The 26,516-nt window shown below is 37.8% G+C and overlaps 1 protein-coding gene across 4 annotated transcripts in view; it reads right to left on the minus strand.

Moving 5' to 3' along the window:
• Positions 1-5,953: 5,953 nt before the first annotated feature.
• SNX13 (sorting nexin 13) overlaps positions 5,954-26,516 on the minus strand; it is an 89,745-nt gene continuing 69,182 nt past the window's right edge. For 3 of the 4 annotated variants that reach the window (XM_030885240.2, XM_030885239.2, XM_030885238.2), the window contains 6 exons: positions 21,924-22,085; positions 20,423-20,494; positions 14,632-14,777; positions 14,326-14,394; positions 12,386-12,498; positions 5,954-9,462 (listed from right to left, as the gene is read on the minus strand). In XM_030885240.2, the coding sequence (XP_030741100.1) occupies positions 9,215-9,462; positions 12,386-12,498; positions 14,326-14,394; positions 14,632-14,777; positions 20,423-20,494; positions 21,924-22,085 (810 nt within the window). In that variant the 3' untranslated portion in view covers positions 5,954-9,214. The remainder of the gene's footprint in view (positions 9,463-12,385; positions 12,499-14,325; positions 14,395-14,631; positions 14,778-20,422; positions 20,495-21,923; positions 22,086-26,516) is intronic. The other variant, XM_045288738.1, reaches the window with a different exon arrangement.

A 26,516-nucleotide genomic window follows, 5' to 3' on the forward strand; every position in this document is an offset into this window, starting at 1 on the left:
TACACCTCTGTAAATGCCCTTTGCCTCCTAGTTCTTTCCTCTATTTCCTTTTACTTTCCTCTTGTCCCACTACCATGCTTAGCCTTCATTTGAGTTTCAGTAATCCCTCCCGGTTACATTGCTCTTAGCAAGCCCTACCAGTCCTCCAATATCCTCCTCGCCATCAATTTTAGATCACTTGTTGTTCCCTTGTCCCTGGGTCCCTTAATACACACTTCCTTTCTCCCACCTCCTCTGCTCCCATGCCCCACCCCCAGAACTGTCAGTCCCCTTTTTATCCTCCAGCTTGTCTATCCTGCCTATCTTATCTATCTAGACCTGCAGAGATAATAACATGCACAACATACAAGACAGAGTGAAACAAAGATAGAGGGTATTCCATGATGAGTCTTAGAGCCTCTCTACTCCCTACCAGTCAAGTCTGGATTTTTCCCTTGTTTAGTTTGTTCGATAATGTTTTCACATTCTCTTGCAGTAGCCAGGCCCTCTAGTTATTCTGGCCCCTACAAGGCCGAGTCAAACTGCCCACATAGGGTTTGCAAGGCTGTGTTTTATTCTTAAGGCGGTATTCTTTCCAGGAGCCCACAGCCACATCTTCATGCCATGCAGTTGGCTGTTGGGCTCACACTTCTGACCTTCTGGTGAGCAGCTGGGAGTCACCAGGAGGCCTTTACATTTATGTAAGTCCTAATGAAGTCAAAATAACCCCTGTGACATTTGAGACTCTCTAATCTATTTTATTAACTAACTTTGGAGATATGCTAAAGCGTACATATCTATCCATAAACACACTTAAAATGTCATATTCATGTAAAGTTAGAATCTCATCCTACTCTTGGGCAAGCTAGGGATTCTGCAGAAGTCTAGTGCTGGATTTCTCCCTATTTCAGTGTGTTGTTGGTTTTTAACACAGGTTCTCTTTATTCCTATACCAGGTTCATTTGTTTTTCATTGGATTTTTTTTTAAAAGAAGAAAAAATAGGTACTCAGCATCCAACAGGTTGTTCAGAGAGTCATGAAACTTCTTCAGCTAGGTTAGACATTCTCTTTCCCCTTCCATAACACATATAAGGGTAAGCAAAATCATATTGCTAACGGAGTTCTGATTCACATAGTTTATTCCAAATTTAATGCACATCTCTGCAGTTTATGGATGGCTGCAGACCAATTCTATCAGTAACATGTTTGTTTTAGTTTCGTAAGGCAGAGTTCAGTTCAGAAGGCTATGGCTCCTGTTTGAAAGATAATCTTGATAGATTTTCCTGAACGACACAGCATGATTATGGGAGCTAATGAACAAATTACAAAGAAATGGAAAACTGCATTGGTAAGCAAAGGGGCAGGAAAATTGTGTCAAAGAACATTTTTTCCCATTATGACAATGCACCTACTCATGCTTCCAGAACAGCAAGCACTGTCCTTCTAGAATTTTATTTTAAAACCTTACCCTATCCATTCTACAGCCCTTCAGATTTCTTTTTTGTTCCCCAAACTTAAAAACACTTAAAACAAACATCATCTAGGTTCCCCCATGAGGTCAAAACTGTTGTTTTAATGTATGATAAATCAAAGCGCATAGAATTCTTCAGGGAAGGGTTAAAAGAGATGGAAACACTGCCTTCAGAGGTGTATAGACATACATGAGAAACACTCTAATTACTCCACACTTTGACACTCTTTTAAAATACAGGTTTCTATGCTTTTGTAGAAATAGTTGCTTATTCTCATATATATGCATTGCTATAACTCATCTCTCAATTCCTTACTCTAAAAACCAAATAAGGCTAATTTCTCTCATTTGATGATTAATCTTTTAATTTTTTTAAAATTAGAAATCCCTGTAGTGTACATTTAACTATTATATGCCCAATTAATTTACAGGAGAAACAGTATGTGGGAAAATGCCTAGGCAAAAAGACAGAAAAATTTACAATGATAAACAAATCACTTGTAAAATGCCTCTTTTCTTTACAAAGGGCACCCCTTAAGCTACACACACACACACACACACACACACTTCCGTCTATGAATCAAAAATAAAAGAATAAAATCTCACCAAATTGTTGCAGAAGCTTTCAAGGAGCGAGAGGCACAGTCTCAGAAAGCTATCTTCTTTCCAGGGGGCATGAACTTTAATTAAAAAAAAAAATTTGCTCACGATACTGTGTAAATGAGACATGTAGAGGAGTCCACCATGAGCTGAAGATATACCACCTTGAATGTAGGCTGCACCATGAACAGCTTCTTGCGTTCACAGGTAAACCTGTATCTGAAATGCTAGCAGGTATTTAGAATCTTTTAGACAGCACCCCCCACCCCACCCCACCCCCGGCCCCGCCGCCAAAAAAAAGGCAGAGAATCAAGCCTGACTATAAAAATCAGCTTCCCAACATTGCTTTCACCAATTCAGAAATAACACAGTTATGAACTAATCCAAACTAGGAGCAGGCAATTAAAACAGAAAAAGAACAGAAGTCAGGGGACAGAGGACCAGAACACAAAGCAAGCAGGGGTGAAAGCTCTCATTATTGGACGGAATTCTTCTTGGAACAAGGGCCTACAGACACCCCAAGGGACACATCTCACAGGCAAAACCAGCATGGCCGGTGGGCCACAACCAGTGGGTCTTCCACCTGCCAAGGGCAGCCTGGGAGACAAGAGTAGTCAGAAGTGTTTACCTGCCAAGAAAACAGCAAGGGGATTTTCAGGTTTTAGGGGGATGGACTGAAAAAAAGTGAAAGTATTTGAACGAAAACTTCCTAGAAGCACCAAAGCTACTGAGTTCACAGTGGGCTTTGTCCTGGAACTGGCACAACTTTTTCTCATACAATTCACAATTTTCTCCCATAGCGATGCCACCTCACATCTGACAGTAGCACTGAGAGTCACAGGTTGTCATTTTGTTAGGGAGTCATTTATCTCTGGTATTCAAGACTTCATTAATTTTGTAGGTCAGATGACAAGGCCACCCTATTTTATTTTAAATTTCAGGCTACAAATTGCCCTGATGCCAAGCTAAGGGTTGCTTACTTAAAAGAAAGCCACGTAAAATATTTGCTCTTGCTGTTTGCCCCATGTAGTTAGGCATTCTGTCTCCATTCTCCTTACGACGCAAGCCAAACTTGTCAGGCGTTTGCTTACAGTGAAGACATGAGGCTGTCCACAGTGAAGGGTCCTCAGTCACTAGCTTGTCTTTTTGACTAAGAGCCAGCTGTCATTTGGCAGTATCTGAAGACACGTAGTGGTCACAACTGGGGATGAGAGGTTGTTAACGGCATTTATCAAGATGCTGCAAACCTTCCAACAACGTACATGACAGTCCTCACAGCAAAGTATGCAGCCCCTAAATGTCAGCAGCGTTGTTGGGAACAGTGGACACTTACCCGAAGCTGTGAAACTTGGGGGAAATGTTAAGTTTTCCCATAGTTCCTACACTTGAAATATAGTAAGTCTAGGTAACTGTTTGTCATGCTCATAGTTACTGGATATAACATACTATTTCTCCTGCTGCTCAGATTACAATATGTAATAACCACATCACATTTATGGTGCTCCCCACTCTCTTGCACTTGCTCTTACAAACTGAAGGTTTGCGACAGGACAGTTACGTGTGCTCTACCCTTTTCCCAGCATCAGGTGCTCACTTCCTGTCAGCTTGCTAATTTTCTTAATATCCCAAACCTTTTCATGCTATTGAACACTTAATAGGTTGAGTGTAAACATAACTTTTATATCCACAGCAGGCCTGAACCTGTTCTCCTTTGAAGGGTGTGCTAGTAAAGTTGGCCCTTGGCTGGCATCTGGGAGTTTGTATTTCAGGAGAGGCTGGATCATTCCCCAAATGCCTCATACATTTGGCTGAAAATGTGCTTTCCTTCCAGGATAGAACTCAGGTACTCATCAGGCAGAAAATGCCTATTTGACCAGTGCACGCGCACACAAAAGCCCTCAGCTGGTCCACATTTCAGTTGTCACCACTTACTAGAGGCATTAAGTCTGGCCAAATAACACCTGGTTTCTCAGGCTTCAAACCATGTGCCTTTTCTCTTTGGCCTTGTTCTATATTCTTTCATGCAAAAAACCTAAGTCATGCTTTCTCCTATTTTATGAAAGGAACTGGTTCTTTTGGGGGCCTCCAGCATATTGTTTTATTCCATTATTTTTTATGGAAAATGTTACATCTACCAATTAATATTCATGCATACCAACTTTCTTACATTGTGCACTGGAAGGCAGACACAAGTTGTTAAATGCAACTTTAGGTCTTTTTCCCCTTGGGAAATACCTGTTGTGAGTTCTTCTAGAGGAAGCACAGCCTCTATAAATAAATATGGGTCAATACCTGGCACACTCTGTTAACAATTTTAATGTATGCCATTTCTTTATTCTGATCACCTCGGCAAGAACCAGGATACATGCATTTCCCAATTTTTATGAAATGCACGTTATATGAAATGAATTCATTATTCTGGTATCTAGGGACAAGTTTAATTAGTTAATTCATCCGTGTAACCAGCTGTTAACTTCTTATATTCTTCCAAAAATGAAACTTGAAACTTATCATGGGAATGATCACTTACTCTTACTGCTATCGAATTGATGTCAATTCACAGCAACCCTACAGGACAGGGGGAGCTGCCCCTGTGTTTCCAAGACTGTGGCTCTTCACGCTCATCCTTCCCCGCAGCAGTTGCTAGAATCTTATGGTCAGCAGCCCAACACTTACCCACTATGCTACCAAGGCTCATGAGAATGTTTTGTATCCCAGATTCACTGGCTTTTATGGTGATTGGCTTTATGTATTATCTTTCCTAACAAAAGATTCATCTTTACCTTTTTTAAAAAAAAAAAACAACCCTCTGCCCAAACATCTTCACATGAGTTCAAATGGAGTGCCTTTCACAAGGAGAGCATGTCAACGGTCAGCGTGCTCAGTTGCTAACCAAAACATTGGATGTCCAAGTTCGCCAAATAAATGTCACAAGAAAGGCCTGCTGATCTACTTGCAAAATATCAGCCACTGAAAACCAAACAAGCAGTTCTACACACACACACACACACACACACACACGGTTGCCACCAGTTGGAATCCACTTGACAACAACTGGGCGATTAAACATTTTTCAAACTAAGTTCCTTGGGGGCACTGTCTTCAGGCTACTAGGAATAGGTGTTCATGACCCCCCAAAATTCTGTGGTTAATTCAATTAATGAAATTAAGTAAGTAAAGTTGAACAGGCTTTCTTATACACAACTTCTCAAAACTTCTATATGATCAGATGAATTATGAAGAGACATTTTGGGGTTTTGAATTGTAGATTGTTTTCATAAATGACACAAGAGTATTGTGAAGGGGCCGATATTTGGCAGCAATACTGGGAGAAATGCTGTGCCAGGTGCACGACGAGATGCCAGCAATCAGATCTAATCTCTGAGGCGTTTCCAGATACAGCTCCAAAAAGGCTGCAAAGATGGCCAACCCACGCTTAACTACTGAGTAGTCAATCCATTCCTTTTTAGTCCTGAAAACATCTAAATGTTACATAAAATATGAATTTGAGGCAACATTTTTTAATGGATTATTAATTTTAAACACTCCCCTCTATGTGAAAATTACATGATAATTTTCTGTGATAGAAAAGTATGCAGTTTCACAATGGATGGATGTATGGATTGTGATAAGCGTTGTACGAGCCCCCAATAAAATTATTTTTTTTAAAGTATACAGTTTATTTAACGTCGTAGTAAGTTATTTGCTCACAAAAGGAAAATATAAATTCCTTTTACACTAGTTATAAGTCAATAATGCTCATCTATCAACCTGAAACTTGAATTGCATGATTTCTAAAATGTAAAGAAAATACACACTCAGTAAAAACAAAAGACTAACAGTTTTCCAACAACATATATATGTATATATATATATCTCACAACTAAATAAATGAAACAAAAATATTTCTTAATACTTTATTAGTATTTCCTAATGGACAGAACATAACACAAACCAAATAAAATGCTTAATCCTTTGTTTTTAGTTCAATAAAAATAACTAACATTCTGATTGTTGTTTCTTTTTTTTAAGGAAGGACAGTGTTGACAGAACAATTAGGCACACAGTTGACGCTTAGTGTACAACGCTATGCACAAGTTATTATTTCAACAATTAGAGTCCTAAGATGTGCTCTTTCTCGTTTTCCCTTGAAATACAGGAGTCATGCTCCTAAAAGCAAAATTTATTAATAACAAAATAACTCTACAAGGAGTGACAAAGAGACTTTTAAAACAAGTCCTTAAATAAAAGGATGCAGCAACAACGGAATGTATGTTGTTGGGTTAAGAAGACAGTTTAAACTAGATCTCAAAACATTAAAAAATCCATTTATTTTACAATTACTCAATACACATGCATTAAGTGAAAATATTGCACAAAATTAAAATGATAGATTGTGAAATTTAGTTAGTTTTTAAAAAATTGGTACAAGTTCTGGTAGCACTTAACTGTTTGAGTCATTCCCCACCCCAAACACCAGCAGCACAAACGTAAAATGAGTCAACTGAAATAGTCAAGAAAGTTTTTTTATGTTTTTTAAAAAAAAAATTAAGGCTAACCAAGTGCATCCATTGGTCAATGGCACAATTGTTTTCAGCAACTATTCAGAACATCCTAATTGTAGGAAATGTCCACCTACGTGCTATAGTTAATTATACAATCTATTTTGCAGGTGAATGAACTGTAAGTTAGAGTGATGATTCCCAAATATCCATTACCTGAAAAATTAGAAAACCCAAAGAATGATTACTTTTGAAAGTTCTTGCCTAAAGGCACCACTGACTTAAAAACCCATTCAGAAATCAAATATCAGAAGACACAAAGCCTCTTCATGTATGTATTAATATACACAGTAAGTGCATTAAATATAATAGCTTTATTAAACATTGTACACTGTACTTGACTTATGGGTTAAATATTTTACACACAGCTTAACCAAGTCATCCAAAAGTCTCTCTGATGTTAGCACGACCACCACTCTCTCTGATGTGAAAGCACAGACGTGCACAGAGGAGATTCACCACCATTTACATAAACTACTATTGGATATTCTGCTTTTGAAATATAAACTCCTTTAAACAAAACATATTTTTTAAAAACTCATCTAATCAAATGATTTTTTGGTATGACTGCAGTTACCTTGCAGGGTTCTGTCTTGAAAACGTCAATCTTGCATAACCTCTCTTCCCCGGTTGACACCCAGCGTTCCTCACATGACAGAGGAACAGGTTTCATGTGTACAGGGCAGGCTCTTACACGAAGTCTTCTGTACACTGCTAGATTTACTCATGGCAAAAAGACACTTGAAATGGGCAGGGGGACATCAGATACATTGCATTTATGGCCATGCTGATGCTTCCGACAGGCTTGTTTCACAACTCCGCCTGAGGTATGGGAAAGGGGTGTGCGTGGGGAGACACACTGGGAAGAAGAAACACGATTTCTTCCACCAGAGTCACTAAAGATCTTTTCTCACTTGCAAATTGCAATGAAGGGGATTTCATGTACTTATTTTTGAATACATGCAATATATGCTGAACTTGTGCATACTCTAAGTACCCACAACAGCATTACTAATAAATATGATGACTGTTATAAAGCTTTAAAGGTAGGTTTTAGTCTGTTATAGGCTTCAGTTTGTAGGTCGGATCTAGGTGAAAACTAGACTGTGTTATCTTGTTCCAATCTTCAAGCTCCCGATCCACTGGGATACCAAAACTCCACCCTCTATCTTCAGCACCTAGACTTGCTTTTAATACCTGGATCTTGGCTCAGTGGTCTGATATGTAGCTTCACTATTTTAAGGTTTTAGTGTTAAACATTTCTGAAACAACAACATAGTGGACACATCCAAACCCTTAATCAATGGAAACATTTAAAACTATGCAGAAATCCTGCACACAAGGGATGTGCAGACTTGTGGGATGGGCAAAATGGAAATGAGAAAACTATATGAAATTTAGAGGCTCCAAAATTTGAAACGGTATTTGTTTTTGTTGTTGGCATAAAATTAGGGACTTAAACGGATACACAGAAGAGTTTTGCCTTTATTTAGAATTTTACATTATGCATAATATAAATAAAAGCATATTTTAAAAATATTATAATTCTGTTTTCATTATTTTCATATATGTACAATGTAATAGAATTAGGAATTTGTATATTTTCATATGACTAATAAATTCATTTAATCCTTTGATTTGCTATGTTTTTAATTACTTAAGGTATGTCTAGATCACACAATTTAAAATTAGCATATGGTAACTTCAATAGGGTACTGTTTTTATCATTTCCACATTTTTAGAAGGACAGAATGATTTGGCAGTTCTTCCAAAGAATTACACTCTTTCCTGCATAATCAGTAATCTACTAAAGATAAAAGTGTAGTAATTTTGGAACTAAAATAAAGCCCTCACATGCTTCTTTCTGCACACAGAAAATCCAAAGCAAATTTACGACCGAGTACCTAAGAGCAAACTGGAGCCCTTTAAGCACACAAGAATCAGTTAAAAGTGTTTGCTATCGCTGAACAACAAATCCAATCAAATTCTGATTTTAATTGGTTTTATTTTACACTGCTTTACGTCACAAACTGCCATTTAGTATAAACTTACTTCATATTTTAAGGGCATTCTGTCACTTTCCCTAGACTTGAAACAGTTGTTCCATAGATCATTCACCTGACGAATCTATACTTTATCAAAATGCTGACATTAACCTACAAAATCAGTATGCAAAGCAAATCCCTCAAATCATACATTGCACAGATGCCCACTGTTAAACAAATTAGTTGATTTATCCGAAACCCATGGTTTTGTGCTTTCCTTTATTCTCATATATACACTCTGGCACTTCGTCACTGCTGGAGAACGCAGATTAGTTTGAAACGGAAGAAACAGACATCTTTCTGGCTTGAGACAAGGGGCAGTATACTCTGTGTTGCACAACGATGCACCAAATCATTTAAGACCCGGGAACCTCTCTTGGTAGTGGCTGGATTACAAACGGGATGAGAAGAACCACAGTCTTAATGGCTGTATTACTCATCTACTTTGAGACACTACAGACTGGTGCAGATACAGCAGTATATGAGTTAAGCCCCAGAGGACGTGTCCATACCATTAGTCCTGAAGAAAATGAACACCAGCTTCACAGATTGGAGTGTCACCTTTTCTGAATAGAAGGCGCTTGAGTCGGTTGAAGTTTCTGTTTATATTTCTGCATCTGCTTTGACCGTGAATGCAGTTTGTTGAAAAGTTCCCGAAATTTATATTGTGGAAATAAGGTTTCCAAAAAGCCTTCCAAGAAGACATAAACCATTCTCCTATTTAACTGGTTGTGCTGAAACATTTCAAAAACACGAAGAATGCCTTTCCTTGTTGTCTCAGCCCCAATAATGTGCTTTAGTTCATCTAAAAGAGGACCCAAGAATAAAAAAAAATTAAAAACCACAACTCAGAACTCAAAGGAACTACATTATAACCGTTAATAAAGTGTGTAAACTGCAGAGGAATGCTAAATTGTAGGCATCCAATGAATACATTTCAACTAGTATTACGAGGAGCTCAGCATTCATTTATGCACATCTGCATGCAGGTTTGCATCCATCTGTTCATGATCCAAGGGACAGGGCACACAGGAGAAAGAAGTGGGACCTAGACTCAGAACTCCCAAGTTAGAGCCACAATCCTGTCCCTTCCTATTCATGGGGTACTTATACACACCAAGTCTGTGTCTTCATCTGTACAGTGAGGGCTTATGATCATCAGTGCTGTCGTAGTCCTAGGATCTATAGAGTTAATGAGATACTACAAACTCTAAAGCACTCTATAAATATGCTTATTCTAGTGCACAGTGAGAAAAGCTATAAGGAAATGAGATGTGTGCAAACTGGTCCAGAATCTCTAAAAACTTGTGGCACAGTATCAAGAGTATCAGTTATGCTGAAAGTGTAACCATGCTTGCAGGGAGAAAAATTCCTGATGGGATAAATAAGAAATAGTTCTCTCAAGGAAGTACCAACTGAAGTAGACTTTGCCACCTGGGAAGGACTGTGATAGCTGCAAACAGATGAAGTATTAGCCTTGGGAGACAGAACAGAGCAGTATGTGAAAAATAACAAGTAATGTTCAAAAAGTCGAGGCAGTTCAGTCTGGTTAAATCTTAGGATTTCTGTAAGAAAGGAAGGGGAAAACCGGCAATGCTGTGAGTGCCACAGTGAGCAAATGGGGAGTGCACTCACAGGCAATGGAGTCCTACTGGTGTCGTGGGTTACATGCGCAAATGCTACTAGAAAAGTCAGCCATCTGAGCCTAGCAGCTGCTCCAAAGGAGAAAGATGAGGCTGTCTGATCTTGTTAGGATTTACCATCTCAGAAATCCAAAGGGGCAATTCTACCCTGCCTACAGGGCCACCTTGAGTTGAACTCAAGTCGAAGGCAATGGATTTACTCAGAGGTAACACTGAGTTTAGGACAGGTATGTGATTATAGAGATAAGATATTCTTAGTAATTCAGAGTCAGGACTCCAATAGCATTAAACATTATCTTGTTGTTTATAAAGAAATATCCAACATGCAAAGGGTTTGCATCTAACTGTACAGTAGAGTTGGAAATAAATTGTGTTTGTTGTGTGGCCTTGAGTCAATTCCTGCTCACAGTGACCCTATAGGGCAGAGTGCAACTGCCCCCACAGGGTCCCTACATGGCAATCTTGATGGGAGCAGACCACCGCTTATTTCCTCTGTGGAGCCATGGGTGATTGGAGTTGCTGGGCTTACAGTTAGTAGACATGCACTTTCAATATTGCACCACCAGGGCATGTGGATTTTGCAAAAACAAGAAACATGGGATTATGGCCATATAAAACCAAACATATATATATATATTTTTTTCCCCCCTTTTTTTACTTCTCTAACTTTCTTCGGGTCTTCACACACATGTCATCAGCTCAGTGGGCCTGCCTGGATGCCCAATCTAAAACTGTAACTCAACTAACACTTCCCATTTTCTTTGCCTGCATGATTTTTCTCCTTAAACACTTACCACCTCTAACACACAATATGTTGAATTTATGGACTGTTTTGTTTTCTGTCTCCCGCTAAGAGAAAGGAAGTTCCAAGTCAGCAAAGACTGTGCAGAGAAGAGGGTCTGGCACACTGTAGGTATTTGATAAGACTTATCAGAATGAGTAAGGTTTCTCCTGGCTCTGTAACTAACTCAGGTTTTGTAGCACAATCAGGTGCACATGAATTATTATTCAAGTTACTGTTTCTTCTATTTTTCTAGAATATTTTCTCTTTAATTTGATTTCTACACAAATACAGCCGTATATAGAGTAGAATTAATAGCCATGTGGTCCATTCCCAATATAATTGTCTGACAGAAGACAAAGGTGATTAAATTTTATGAACAAATAAATTTTCATATGAAAAACAGGTATCGTGATATTAAAATTTTAAAAACTCTCAATACATAAAATGTGAAGAAGGTATTTCTAGAAATTTTGAACATTATTAACTAACCAAACAACCACCATTACCTTCCAGCCACATACATTTCTTTTCATAGTATATAACTTCTCTTACCCTTTTGTGAGAGAAGACAAATGGGGACAAAATGAATGTAAATCAGTGAGAGTTGTATCCTGCATTAAATTAGGCAAATTAGGCTAACAAAATGCTGCTATGCATACTCTTTTGGAAATCATATTTTAATAAAGCTCAATAATGGATTCTTTGAAAGAATTTGTTGGTTCTTTACAGTAGAACAAATCTTCCTGAAAACCTAATAATAGTCCTTTTATTAGTCCTTCCATCTGTCACCTATTTTATTTATTTTACAAACTTATTACTAAAGGGCTCAAGGCCTTACTGCCATGAGTCCAATTTATAGGGCCCCAGCTCACATGGGTTTAGAGCCTTTCAATCGTAACTGGAACAGAAAGTTTCCTCTTCCCCTGGAGAGCGGGTGGTAGTTTCAAATTGCTGACCTTCAGGCAAGCAGCCCAGCTTACAACCCACTGTGCCACAGGGATAAAGAGTTCAAAGTCGAGGCTTTTAACTTATTCAGAACTGAGTCAGAAACCCAAACTTCTTAACCTCCCCAAACTTCTGCTTCCTTACATCCTGAAGCTACGGCACTCACAAAGCTTAACTTCATAGAACTGTTCTGAAGATTAAATAAACACATTAAAATTCCTATCACATTGCCTGGTTTGAAGGAGATCATCAAATGGTAATTATTATAATAAAAAGATAGCTAAAATTGCATGCTCAATGTTTAAAATGCAGAGAACTAAAAATCAATGAGATTTTTACCAAAGGTGTTCACTCACCTGGCATAATTGCAAATAATTTCGTTTTTCCAGCAATTCTTGTTCTCATTCGTATAGATTTATCTCTGCATGGAACAGTCTCTGCTAAAATACCATTTGGCCAAAATGCATCTCTATTTAAGAAGATCAGATAAACTTGGTAAACATTTTCTAAAGATACAAGTATTTAAAACTATGCTGGTTTTCTAGAGAAAACAAATATAAACAGTAAGAAGAAACTATTCTGACATTTTTTATCAGCATAATGATAGTCAATATGCAGTGACTGAGTAGAGGATTCAGTCTTTAGTGAAATGGGACACATACACATAAATTAACAGATGAATTCTGTTTTGCAGTGATGTATAAACACTAGCAGATACTAAAGTTAAAGACATTGAACAGATAAATACACCACTGGCATTTACTTAACCCACGTAGATTAAAGTATTTCTAAAATTCAACCCTATGATAAGTGGAATTTGGACACCTTAGTTTTCAATAGCTAATTTCTTTTGGTTAGATTGCTCCAGTCCCTTTTATAACTAAGCCAACATAAAATCAAATTCAGCACCTAAGCCTCTAGCTGGATTAAGTGTAACATTCCTTTCACACATAATAACAACCCATTGTCCTTTACATTCACAATGTACTTGAGAATTGTTCCTTAGTTTTTCAGCAAAAGGCAGCAACTTCCACCTGGGAATTTCATCTGAGGAACAGAGACTCCCGGAAGGAGTGGAGGATAGGTGGGGTTTTAACTTTGTACATTAGAATCACCTGGGAGCATTAAACACATCTTTAAAAAGTCCAGGCTGTACTCCAGATGATTTAAGTCAGAATCTCTGGGGCTGGGACACGTACAAGTTGAAGTTCTCCAAGTGAGTCTACCATACAAATAAGATCAAGAACCACTGCTCTAGAGGAAGACCCTTCATTTACCCTGAAACAAAACAAATGTGCCAAGATAGGCATTTCCACTTTGGAAGCAACACCGACTGGTTGGTACCTAACAATAACATGCCTATGGTTATAACCCCATTTTGGAGGAAATTCTCTGTTACAGGATTGTTAGGCTGTATCCTTAGTCTCCACTCTACTAGAAGGGGTGACTTCAATTTTCCTTGGGGGTATGGTCTGCTTAAAGATAAAAACATGGCACCTCCATCAAGGTCTACCTTTGGTGACCCCCCTGTGTCTTGACTGAGCATCGCAGAAGCAAGAAGACCTGCTCTGACTTTCAGGCATATTTGGCTCTGGACCCTGCATTTGGCTTGGCCCTGCCTCATCTCTGGATTTGGGACTTAAACAGCCAGGTGACATATTTCCAGAAAGTTTTGTGACTTTCTGTGAGACACTTCAGCTTACTGGAGAAGCCAGGGACGTAAGGAAATGCACTAAGAGGAGGAGTGGGAGGAACATGGAACAGAATAACATCTTGGAAAAGTTAGACATTTGGGACATATTTAATCTCCACCTCCTCGGAATGAGCCTAGTGTCAATTCTTCTAAAAGAAGTTATTACCACAGCAACTATCCCCCAAATAAGCATTCTATTATAATGAAGGGGCTTCAAAAAGTGTGTGGAAAACTGTGAAAACCTGAAATTAAGAGAGAAGGGAATTTTTACACAAACCATCTCAAGCTCCCTTGTGTGGCTCCATGCCAATGTGTACATTAATTCCTCCATGAGCTCACTGGCACAGTCCTGGACCAAACTGTAGCTGATTAGCTTAAGGACTTTTCTTTCACCTTTATCCCATTCTGGTCTTAAAGAAAGATCAGTATATCCATGGAAAAAAAGATCTCTAGTATTTGTCATAAATCCTTCTGTATGTCTGCCAGAGTCTGACCAAAATAAGCTTTTAGGTTAGGAAGGAAATAAAAACAATGGAGGCTAATGAGTGATGACAATGCTAAACTCCAGACTACCTGACAGCAGTGACCTTGTCGTAACTATACCTGAAACGTTTCACTGAGTCGGCTACTTGCTCTGGGGAGGTCATCCAGTCAACATAGTCAACAATTTTTCTGAAAATGAAATAATTTAAAAGTGTAAGCTCAAAATTTTACACGATGAGCAAAATAAACACTACATTCACAACCAAAGCAGCTTCATTTGGAAGTACATTACCTCTAAGAGCACGTACACTTTAATGATCTTTAAAGGTCCAGAGGAGGAGTAGAGTGCTCTACTCCAGAAGCGAAAGTTTAAAACCTAAGTAAAACTAGAGTCTGCATTTTCAATTAAATGAATAAAAGTGGTACCTGTTAATAGTATCACCGTACGTTGCTCTAATAAGCTGCTGAAGTAGGTTTTTGATATTCCTTCGCAACCACTGATTTCTCTCTTTCAAGTCAAACACTTCATCCATGAGAAGCAGCATTACTCTGAGTGGAATATTGTCATCCACCTGACAAACCACGGGAAGAAATACGTGTAGGGTTAGTTGAGGTAGAGATCTACTATGAATGGCTACTTGTTTTCCTCTTAGAAAACTAAGTTCACAAGTTAAGAATTTACTAGAAGGCATTCATAATTTGAGATTTCATTCTAATTTAATAGATGGCCAACTTGACAAAAATTTAACTTTATACCCATGTAATGCTTAATAAATTCTAAGACAGTCATAAAATCATTTCTCTCAAAACAGATTCATGATACTCATAGGGAAAGATCTGACTCCCTTGTCAGGTCTTGTGTACTAACATTTGATAAAGCAAATGTTAACTTCATTCTCTATGTACCTGATGGATCTTTTTTATAGGAGTAAGAAATCTTCAACATCTCTCTGTATTTAATAGAATAAAATACAAGATTGATGTGTTATGGTTGGTGAGTGATGAGGTATTTTCAAGAAAAATACTTGTATATTTTTGTCGGGGAAGTATTCAATGATGCAAAACAAAGAAACTAAAGATTTCAAAACACTTGTCATTATGTCAGATAATCTAATTACTTATAGGAAGACAATCTGGAATGCTTACATGTGACAAAAATAAATAAAGCAAAAAACTGGTGAGATTTAGGACTTCAATAAAACTTCCTATCGTTGTCAGTAATTTATAACTGTTTCATCACTAAGATACTTTAATTAGTACCTCTTCAATGTTGGAATTTTAAGTGCAGAGAAAACAGTCTGAGTTGTAACCATTTTCTTCGACACTCTCCATTTCATAGATTGAAATCTTACCTTAGCAATGAGGGAGAGGAAAACTAATTTCATTACTAAGACAAAGTAAATACTGCTTTAAAATGTGATCATGGCTCAATGTCACAAGACACTCAAATGAACAGCTAAACTATTAAAAAAACATGTAACAGACGGTATGATACCATGGGTTCTATACTAGCAAAACTTAGTAAATAAAACATTCTACGATATTCAAAAGCCAATTAAACATATCTTTAGGACAGCTTACTAAGGAGAAATTCGGCAACAGAAGGAAAACAGTTCTAATTTTAAAACAACTCTGTTTAATAACATTGTCCATTAAGAGAATGCTCTGCTTTCTACTTTGGTGAGTAGTGACTGAAGTCTTAAAAGTCTTAAGTAGCCAACTAAGGCATTCTTCCTGCTCAGAGCACAGAAGAGTGATGCATATTTCTCAATGCATGGGAACAGTGAGCCCAATGATTAAAGGGAGTATAACCAGAAGAACCAGATGGTGCCTGGCTACCACTGCCACCTGCTCTGAAATAGATCACCTTAGAAGATAAGTGGGAGAGAAGTGTGAAACAAAATTCAAAGACACACACACACACACACACACACACACAGGCTTACTGTGGTGTAGGGGGTGGGGGTGAGGGTGAAGACGGAATCCCTGAAAATATGGTCCTTAGTTAGTCATCCTTTAGGCCTAAAACTGAACTCATTCCCATGGCTCAATATGAGGAGAAACAAGAGACCAGAGTATAAGGGGAACATTAAAATTACAGATAATATTAATAATCAATCATTTGAGATTTTAAAAAAGCAGCATTTACCCAAGAACCAAGGTTGGAAGAGTTAAGAAAGGAGGGGGAATGGAAACAAGAAACACAGGCAGGAAGTGGATTAAGTGACGTTACATTGTGGGAATCACAACCAGTAATATGGAACAAAATATTTATCAGCTGTTGAGGGAAAGATAGGTTTGCTCTGTAAACCTTTACATAATTCACAGTAACAAATAAATAAATTTTCTGAAGAAAATAGAGGTCAGAAAAAGACTCAAACATAAACAATAATCTGATTTATGACAATGAGAAACTGAGTATACTGGGAAGAAAATGGCCTTTTCAATTGGCCTGTTCTGTTTGGTCAAACTGGACCCCTACCTTATCCCATATACAAAAGTTAAATCCAGGTAGATTATAAATCAAGATGATGAAATGTTAAAATAATAAAGGTTTTCAAAGAAAACCTTAAAAGATTTCAATGACCCCATCTGTAGACAATGGGACATCCATTCCCTCAGAGGGGTCACAGGGAAGGGATGAGTCAACCAGGACACAGTAAAATACCGACGAAACACACAAAAGTCCTCTGGTTCCTTGAGACTTTCTCACCCCCCACTATCATGACCCCAGGACTGCCTTTCACTGTGGGCTAGATGGGAGCATGTGCACAGGTACAAACGGTTAAGAGCTCATGACACAGGGAATCCAGGTACAGGAATGGGAGTAGCAATACCATAAGGGTAGGGGGAAGGGGTGGGGGAGGAACGGGAGGAAGGAGGAACTGATCACACATAATCACACACACTCCCTCCAGGGGGGATGAACAACAGAAACCATGGGGGAAGGCAGACAGCAGTTAGTGTAAGATGGGAAAATAATAATTATTTATAATTTATCAAGGGGTCACTAGGGTGGGGGAAGGAGCTGATATCAAGGGCTCAATAGAAAGTAAATGTCTAGAAAAGAATGATGGCAACATATGTACAAATATGCTTGATACAATTGATGTATGGATTGTTATAAAAGCTGTAAGAGCCCCCAATAAAACAATCTTTTAATACAAAAAGAAAAGATTTCTATATACACAGAGAATAGAAGACATTAGCAGTACAAAGTATCTGATGAAGAATTCATTCAAATCGTACAAAGCATTCCTATTAAGCATTGAGGTAATGACAAACAATTCTACGGGTTTTCTATTTTTTTGCCCAAAAGTGGGCAACAGATCTACAGAGACAACTTATATCAAGGTACACAAATGGTTTAGTATTTGAATAATCATTGGCGAAATGCAAATTCATTATGATATACCACAATCAGAATGGTAAAATTTAAACAAACACAAAATCTTTGGAACTGGTAGTTTGTGGAAGGGGCCTTGTCACCAGTTACCCCTTCAGAGAAAAATGTGGCAGCCTGCTTCCTTGAAAACCCGATGGAGTGGGGTTCTACCCTTAACTCTAAGTAGAGTTGCGATGAGTTGAATCAACTCTATGGAATGGGTACGGGGCACGATGAACTCTCGTGCTCTGCTGCTGAGCGTAAGGGGAACAATTTGATTTGGCATTATCTACTGAAACTGAACTTACACGTTACCTCTGACCCAGCAATTCACTCCTAGGTTTAGACCCAACATAAATGTGTATTTTGTTTTAATCAAAAGCCATGCACTAAAACGTTCCTAGTAGTACTATTCAACTGCAATGAATGAATTGTGCGATATGAGGGGGCTTCAAAAAGTTTGTGGAAAACTTGTGTTGTCTTTAAATTCCATTTGTCCACAGGCTTTTTGAAGTCCCCAGTACTTACGAACTAGAATAGTATACAGTCACAAAGCTAAAGTCCCAATCACCCCAAACAACATGAAGAACATCAAAATGCTGGTCAACAAAATGTAGACTTAAAGGAATATACACTGTAGTTTCTTTTTTTCTTTTTACACAGAAAAGTTTCATTTATATAATGCAATGTTTTCCAAAGTAGGCAATACCTTCTCAAGGGGTACACTGGAACAATCCAGGAGCCTTATAAAAGCAAATACTTATACTTTTTAAATGCTGGATTTTGCGCTATAGTTTATATTTTATAAGCTTTGTATTGCCAGGAAGGCCCTAATTTTTTCGCCCCCGGAAAAGGGGAAAGCAGGCCAAATTACAGAACCTATCATATAAAAGTCTACAAGTAGCAGCAGTCAGAGCAGAAACCAGGCCAGGAGGGAGTGAGTATTGACAGGAAGAAAGGGTGCTGGGAATGTGCTGCTCCTTTGTCAGAGCACTAATTATATGGTCTGGGTCAGTGTGTGAGACTTCTCTAAGCCTCCAGAGTACAATGTGTTACCCATCAGTAGTTATTTATACAAATATATACACACACAAACGCACACGAGCTTATCTTTCACAAATATTGCTTGTAAGGTTCCAGCTCATGCATACAGAGGTTTACTCGAAGAAAGTATGTTTAAGCCCGTCTTCTTAATCAGTGGAGGGCTGCAGGTGAGTTCTCTCAATAATAGATTTGACTCAGTACATAAAAGTGTTTTTTTAAAAAAAGAGAGATTTTGCTCTGGGTTGTGGGGTGGAGGAGACTAGGGTCAGAGCTAACATAAAATACTGAACAAAACTCAAGTAAACATCTTCCCAAACCATCGAAGCATTGCCATTAACTTTATAGGAATGCTTCCTCACATAAAACCATTCTTAGATTTATGAGTTTTAAGGAAGGTCAGGAAGATCTCAAAGACAAGGCACGAGATGAAAGGCGATGGGGACTTTGGTGAATGAAGACACTGTGGCTGAGGTCCAGAAATCGGTGGAAGTGTATTATCACTGGTGTGATAACGAACCGGGATGCCACCTGCTTCAGCAGTATTCATATTAAATAAGCATTTTGGCCTCAACAAACTTCTGGCCAGATGAATGCCAAAAGTGTTACGTGAAGATCAGCTAGCTCGAAGAGCTGATCGCTCCACACTTATTTTAAGCAAGATCATAGCTAATAAAGACAATTTTATGGTATAAATTGTAACTGGGAATAAGTCTTAGATTTATTAATATGATCCACAGAGCAAGGCAAAACAATTGCTTCCAAGGGATGTGCTGGACCAGTTAAATTTAAGGCCGAGAGGTCAAAAGATTATGGGATTCTTCCCCCACATTCCCCCCGCCACCGGATTTCTGTACTCTGTTGGTGAAGAGCAGTGGTTCTCAACTTTCCTAATGCCGTGGCCCTTTAATACAGTTCCTCATGTTGTGGTGACCCCCCCACAACTATAAAATTATTTCCATCGCTACTTCCTAACTGTAATTTTGCTATTGTTATGAATCAGACGACACCAATGAAAGAGTCGTTCAACCCCCAAAAGGGGTTGGGACCCACAGGTTGCGAACCACTGGTGTAGTGCATTATGCATTGGGCTCCTGATCACAAGGTCAGCAGTTCAAAACCAACAGCTGTTCTGCAGAAGAAAGATAAGGCTTTCTAGTCCATAAAGATCTACAGGGCCTGGAAACCCACAAGAGGCAGTTCTCTCTCTATAGGGTCCTAAGAGTTGGAATGGAAACAATGGCAGTTGATAGATTTTCTTAAAGGACAAAGGACCATCATAGGGGCTTGTTAAAAAGCTTTAAGGAACTTAAAAACCATAATGGTGAGTAAAAGGGTAGCAAAGTTGCGCTGAGGAATGCTTTGATTCTCATCGTAACAATACGAATTTTTTCAAGGTAGCAAAGGCTAACCAATGAAAATTTCATCAAAAACCTTACTGTGGAAAGCCCTGATCTTGATTCTTCCAGACTCTTTTTGGTCCCCAAACTCAAGGACATTAAAGAGTAACACCACCTGAGTCCTTCAAAGATGAAAAGGCCCTTATTTTGACAAGATACAAATCAAGAACTGCAGAATTCTTCCAAGATGTCACAGCTAGGGAAACAGAAATGCCACCTTCAGAAGTGTATTGATCTAGATGGAGGATATGCTGATAAACAACTGCTTCACAGTTTGATATTTTTTGTTTAATAAATGTTACCACGATTTTATAGCAATACTTTTGGAATCACCCTTGTATAAAACATTTTATTTAAAGCTAAAGTCATCTTCCAAGTAAAATTAACTCACATTATCATCGAGCTGAGCTGAGACTCGACAATGTTCAGGATCTGAATCAGTCTTAGGAATTAAAGGAGGTACCTAGCAATAAAACAAAGAGCAAATAATGTAAACATACTACCACAGAGAAAGAAAGAACACAATATAACAATAAACTAGAAAAGTCTCAAAAATAATAAACAGCTTCAATTTGATTTTATTTTTGGTGTAATACGAGCGAAGTTGAACAATCAAAAATACGAAATCAAACATTAAAAGGTGACCAAAGGATTTTTTATTTTTCTTTAAAAAGGAATAATCACTTTTGAGTTGGAAGGAGAGATTTGCTAGTCAGACTCCCATATTTTTTTAGAAGAAGAATTTAAAAGAAAGAAAGGTAAAGATTAATTAGTAGCACAGCCAGGAAATAGAACGCCAATCTTCTTTGTCTACCTTAAAGTGTTTGAGAGTAAGTGAACAGGTTTAAATAATTAACCATTTGTTAGGTAATTTTAAAAGAGGCTATGGGGAGACAAGGACAGAAAACTCAGTGTTGGCTGACAATTTATGTGTCAACACTACAAGTACCATTAAGGTCAACTAGATCATCAAGATCATGTAACTCCTTCATGTTATGTCCGAGCAAAAGATGACAAGCAAAGCCAGTGACTCCTGCAGGAAGTCATCCAAGAAGAGAATCAGAGCGGCATGAAACCAGATGTAGTCCAGTATGAGTGTGAGTCCCACAATTAGAAATAAAATGAAGCACCAGAAAAAGTCGAACAAAAAAGTATGACTTACACAAACTCTTAGGATTTGTCTCTCTTACATTAAAGAAAATGTATCTGTATTTATGTATAGTCTCCCTTCTATAAAAAATTCTTACAGCTATTTGTTTTCTTTTATAATATTGATTACAACCTTAAATAACCAGGCAGAAATTCTACATAAAGTATAAATTAGGAATGTAGCAAAGTTCTTGATCTACTACCTTTATTTGCTAATTTAATTTACAAAAAGCTTTTTGAGAAACTTCTTTTATGCAACTTTCAGATATACATATACATTAATAGTAATTAACGGGTTCAAAGACGGTGATGAAGGCTTTTGTCTCCTTTCCAGCTAGTGTTCACTTATCACCTGAACCAGGAGGAGTGAGGCTTTGTTTCCTGAATAAAATACTAAAATAACACATTTGCAACAATGGTACCTACTTGTTTTATTTAGTAGCACCATATGACAAAAAATGGCATAATGGAATAAAACAGAACAAAATGATTAACTTTACTAACATTAAATATTCTCTCAAAATTAATATCAAAATTCTGCCAGAATAGAATGAGGATTGAATGGATACTAATATCCATTTCTGTTAAGAGTTAATTGTCTTAGATTTCTTCACTGTATGAGACTGGGTATCTAGAAAACTTGAGACTTTTGAAAAAAAATAAGGTAAATCTAGGCAAGAGCTCAACAGATCTCAGTTGACTTAAAAAGTTTGCTTTAGACATTAGTGAAAATGTCTTCTTACCTTGAAAAATGATTGCTTTATGTCTTGACCTAATCTTTCTGACATTTTGCCCATGTTGTCTGACATTTTAGTCATTCCCTCTGCCAAGCTATCAGGAAGGGATTTAACTGCGTTGGAAACATTCCTCATGGAATTGCGAAGCGGGTTTACAAAAGTGTCCATCTAAAGGGGAAAAGATATTATACCATGATTTTACTATTATCAGATTTCCTATTCAACTGAAAAGTCTGGAAAAAGACTGAAACACACATGAAAGATGCAATAATTTTCTAGTTATGAAATGTCATTGCATTTTTAAAATATAACTTTTGCGCTTTCAGTGTGTCTTTAAAATTTATATTCACACACACCTACTTATATAATTTTTAAAAATTCGAGTGCTGAGGTTATTGCTAGAAAATGAACATAAGCCTTAGCTACCTTTTAAAAAAGGCTTGGGGGGGAATTTAAACAGTTTTCCAAAATGGAAATTGAGGCATATAGAATTAGTTGCAATAAATTTCTGCCACAATTCCACAATATTTTAGTAGTAAAGGGATATTTTAGTAGATAAAGTAAACAAGGAGTTATAATAAACATAAAGAATGCTCAATAATTAACATATAGATTAAAAAAGAATTAAAAATTGAATTACCATATATACTTGTATATAAGCCAAGTTTTGCAGCACATTTTTTAATGCAGTCTTTGTGGTAAAATTAGGTGCCGCGGCTGATATTTGGGTCAGCTTATACTCAAGTATATAGATATGTGTTGAATTAGAGTCCTAATTCTGATGTTTTATAATGGACTCTATTGTAAAGAAGGGAAAAGCAGCTCACAATCAGACATGTAAGCTACATTTTAAAAAGGGACAATATCCAAGCTACAGAAGAAATTATGACCAGAGCTGTTTACAGAAATAAGAACCTCTAGAGGATGTGAGGCTTTAAAACATCGATACTGATTGTACAGATGTCAAAACTTCAATTAAGAAATAAAGATACAGCTAAATAAACCAAAGTACATGGAATTATCAAAGAATTTTTAATATACAAGATCAAATAAATGAGAAAAGGGATATAACACAAAAGTCCTACAATGTATAAGAACAGTCTCCAGAAAATAATTGAATCTCACAAAAACTATAAAAGAAAGTAAATTAAGTCCCATGCAAAAATAAAACAGCAACAAGAACCTCACTGCCTGACCAACATGCCATACCAGACCACACCATACCATACCATATGCCAGATCATACCACACCATACCAATAGAAGGCACCAAAAAGATACAATGCTTTCACTCTAATGTGTTTTCATGAATATCACTAAGAAAAATGAGAAAATGTGAAATAATTACTGCAATAAACAAACAAAGTGAGTTTGTAATGAACCGTAAAAGAGTGGGGAGTGTTAGTTACTACCAACTGACATTGAGGCAATAGTGCTGCAGATATGCTTGATGACTATGCAGCAACCGTTAGGAGGTGTCAGTAAAATATCTCAGAGTGGAACTGCAATACAAAAATCAGAATGAAGAAGAAGAAAAAATACCACCCCTAGTGAAGAATAATATGAAGATAAACGATGACACTAACTCCTTGTATGTGTATGCATGTATGTATATACACACACACACATATCCATACGTGGTTCTAATCCTAGTCTTTGGTTAACCTGAACAGTATTCAAATGAGCAGGGACATTATTTCCAACACTATCAGTGATTGAGTTTTGGTGTATTTTTAAAAACTAAGATGACATTTAAATTAGCTAACTCAAGAGAATACTAGTAGTAAGTTGTGGTGTTAGTTGCCATCAAGTCAGTTCTGACCCATAGTGATTCTATGTGCAACAGAAGGAAATATTGCCCGGTCCTCTGCCATCCCCATAATTGCTCCTATGCCTGAGAGTCCATTGTTGCAGCCACTATGTCAATCTCGTTGAAGACTTTCCTCTTTTCAATGCCCCTCTACTTCAACAAGCATGATATCCTTCTCCACGGACCAGTGTCTCCTGAAAACATAGCCAAAGTATGTAAGACGAAGTCTTGCCATCTTTGCTTCTCAGGCGCATACTGGCTGTACTTCGTCCAAAACAGATCAGTTTGCTGTTTTAGCAGTGCATGGCACTTTCAGCATTCTTCTTCAGCATGACTACTCAAATGCATGGATTCTTCTTTGGTCTTGCTTCCTTAGTCAAAGCCCAACTTTCACATGCACATGTGGCAACCGAACATGCCATGGCTTCAGTCAGGCACATCGTAGTCCTCAAAGGAACATCCTTTCTTTTCAATGTGCAGCATATTTATATGATCCATCACATCTGTCTTTTGATCTCTTGACAGCTACTTCCATGAGCAAGGATTGTAGATGCAAGCAAGACAAAATCCTTGACAACTTCAATGTTTTTTCATTATCATGATGTCTAGTTGTGAAGATTTTGGTCTTCTTTATATTGAGTAGTGGAAAATATTACCATATATTTAAAAAGTAAAGCTCGGGAAAATTACTGCTGCTAGTTGCATAGAAACTTTTATTAAACAAAAATATCAAAATGTGAAGTTAATAGTAATTGATATATCTGTCACCTATGTCTATATACTTCAGGTAGCAATATTTCCATTCAACTCTTCCTCAAAGCAGTCTATATTCTTCAATTTATACCATGTCTAAAAAGTCAGTTTGGGCATCTTTAAGGAACGAGAATTGTGTTCCCTTGAAATGGTTTTTTGACTTGGAGAAACAAAAAGAAGTCTGAGGGGCAAGATCATGGTTGCAGAGTAGGTGGGATAAGGGTTCCCAAGGAAATTCTCTATGGTCAGCCTCGCACCCTCCAAGAACGGAAAGGTTTGATGTCGTTATAAAACACAAAACGACTTGGTGCAATGACCCTGGCCATTTTCTCCTCAGTGGTTTTCAATTTTCTGAAAACTTTTTTGCCAACCTTCGGTGTCTCTTAAACACACACACACACACACACTCACTCACTCAAAATTACACCTTTTTATTCTGAAAAAGCAATTGCCATAACCTTCTAGAGCTAACCTTTTAACTGTGAATTCATGTTTTAGGCCTTCACAGCTTACTTTAAAATGCTTCATCTACTTAAAACTTGTTTTAGGAGCAGCAACATTCCAGGAAACTCATTGCAATGTTTCAATGCTTTTGGGAAGATGTCCAATTGAATTCTGTTAAACATTTTATATTGGTCTTGACTTCAAAACTGTCTTCATAGCAATCCTATAGGACAGGGTAGAACTGCCCCTGTGAGTTCTGGGACTTTAACTTGATACAGAATAGAAAATCCTTCTTTTCACTGGAGGAGCAACTGGCGGTTTCCTTCAGAAAAAGGATGCTTTTTATGCAGTGGCAAAGCTACATTTTTGAAGTCAAAAGGAAAAACTATGAGACTACGATAACTGAATTTGATCAATATAATATTCCACTGGACGCTGGTGGTGGGATAGGTGGGATAAGGCCTGGAAATAGGTGGGATTAATAGGTGGGATCAAGACCTGGAAATAAAACTCACTTGAATTTTACCTAATCCCACACTTCCCAATTATACACAAGAAACAGTAAATGTTCTTACAAATCTTAGCTTGTACAGAGAAGCCTCCAAATACAAAAGTTTTACACAATCATTCCTCCAGGATGTACAACCTTACACAATAAACTCTCAACACTACAATGTTTGCCAATGAACTTCCTTCTGTTTTATGTCATTGCAAGTCTCTGACCTGATGCTAGCACATACTATATGTAGGGAGGGGGGAGACTCCCAAGAAACCCCAAAACCCCAAAACCAAACTCACTGCCATCAAACTGATGTGATCTCATAGCAATCCTACAGGACAGGGTAGAACTGCCCCTGTGAGTTCTGGGACTTCAAATCGATACAGAATAGAAAATCCTTCTTTTCACCGGAGGAGCAACTGGTGGTTTCAAACTACTGACCTTGCAGATTTCAGCCAAATGCGTAGTAACCACTATGCCACAGGGCTCCTTGGGAAAGCCCAGAGGTACAAAGCTTAAGTAGGACTATGTGTACCACAGGTTACAGAAGATCAAAAAGACTTTCATACCATGATATAAAACTGAAAAAAAATGATACTTCGTACTCAGAGAAAAAGTCTTTTTTCTCCTAAGCATTGTCACAAGGCTTATTACTTTAATTTTGCTTTATTGGGGGCTTGTACAGCTCTTATCACAATCCATACATTAATTCATTTTGTCGACCACATCTGTACAATATGTGGTCATCATCTTTTTCAAAACACTTTCTACTTGAGCCCCTGGCATCAGCTCATTTTTTTCCTCCTCCCTTCCCCATCATCCCTCCTCAATGTTCCCTTGATAATTCATAAATTCTTTTTTTCCCCCATGTCTTACACTGACTGCTGTCTCATTTCACCCACTTTTCTGCTGTCTGTCTACTCCCCACCCCTTACCCTCCTAGTACCGCTACTCCCCTTTTTGGTCCTGAGGGGTTATCTGTTCAGGATTCCCTGTGTTGCAAGATCTTATCTGTACCAGTATACATGTTTGGTCTAGCCAGATTTGTAAGATAGAATTGGGGTCATGGTTGTGGGGGGGGGGGGGCAGCATTA

The sequence above is a fragment of the Echinops telfairi genome, unplaced genomic scaffold, assembly GCF_000313985.2.
Source record: "Echinops telfairi isolate 266 unplaced genomic scaffold, ASM31398v2 ScPeMD7_23;HRSCAF=83, whole genome shotgun sequence".
Lineage (NCBI taxonomy): Eukaryota > Metazoa > Chordata > Mammalia > Afrosoricida > Tenrecidae > Echinops > Echinops telfairi.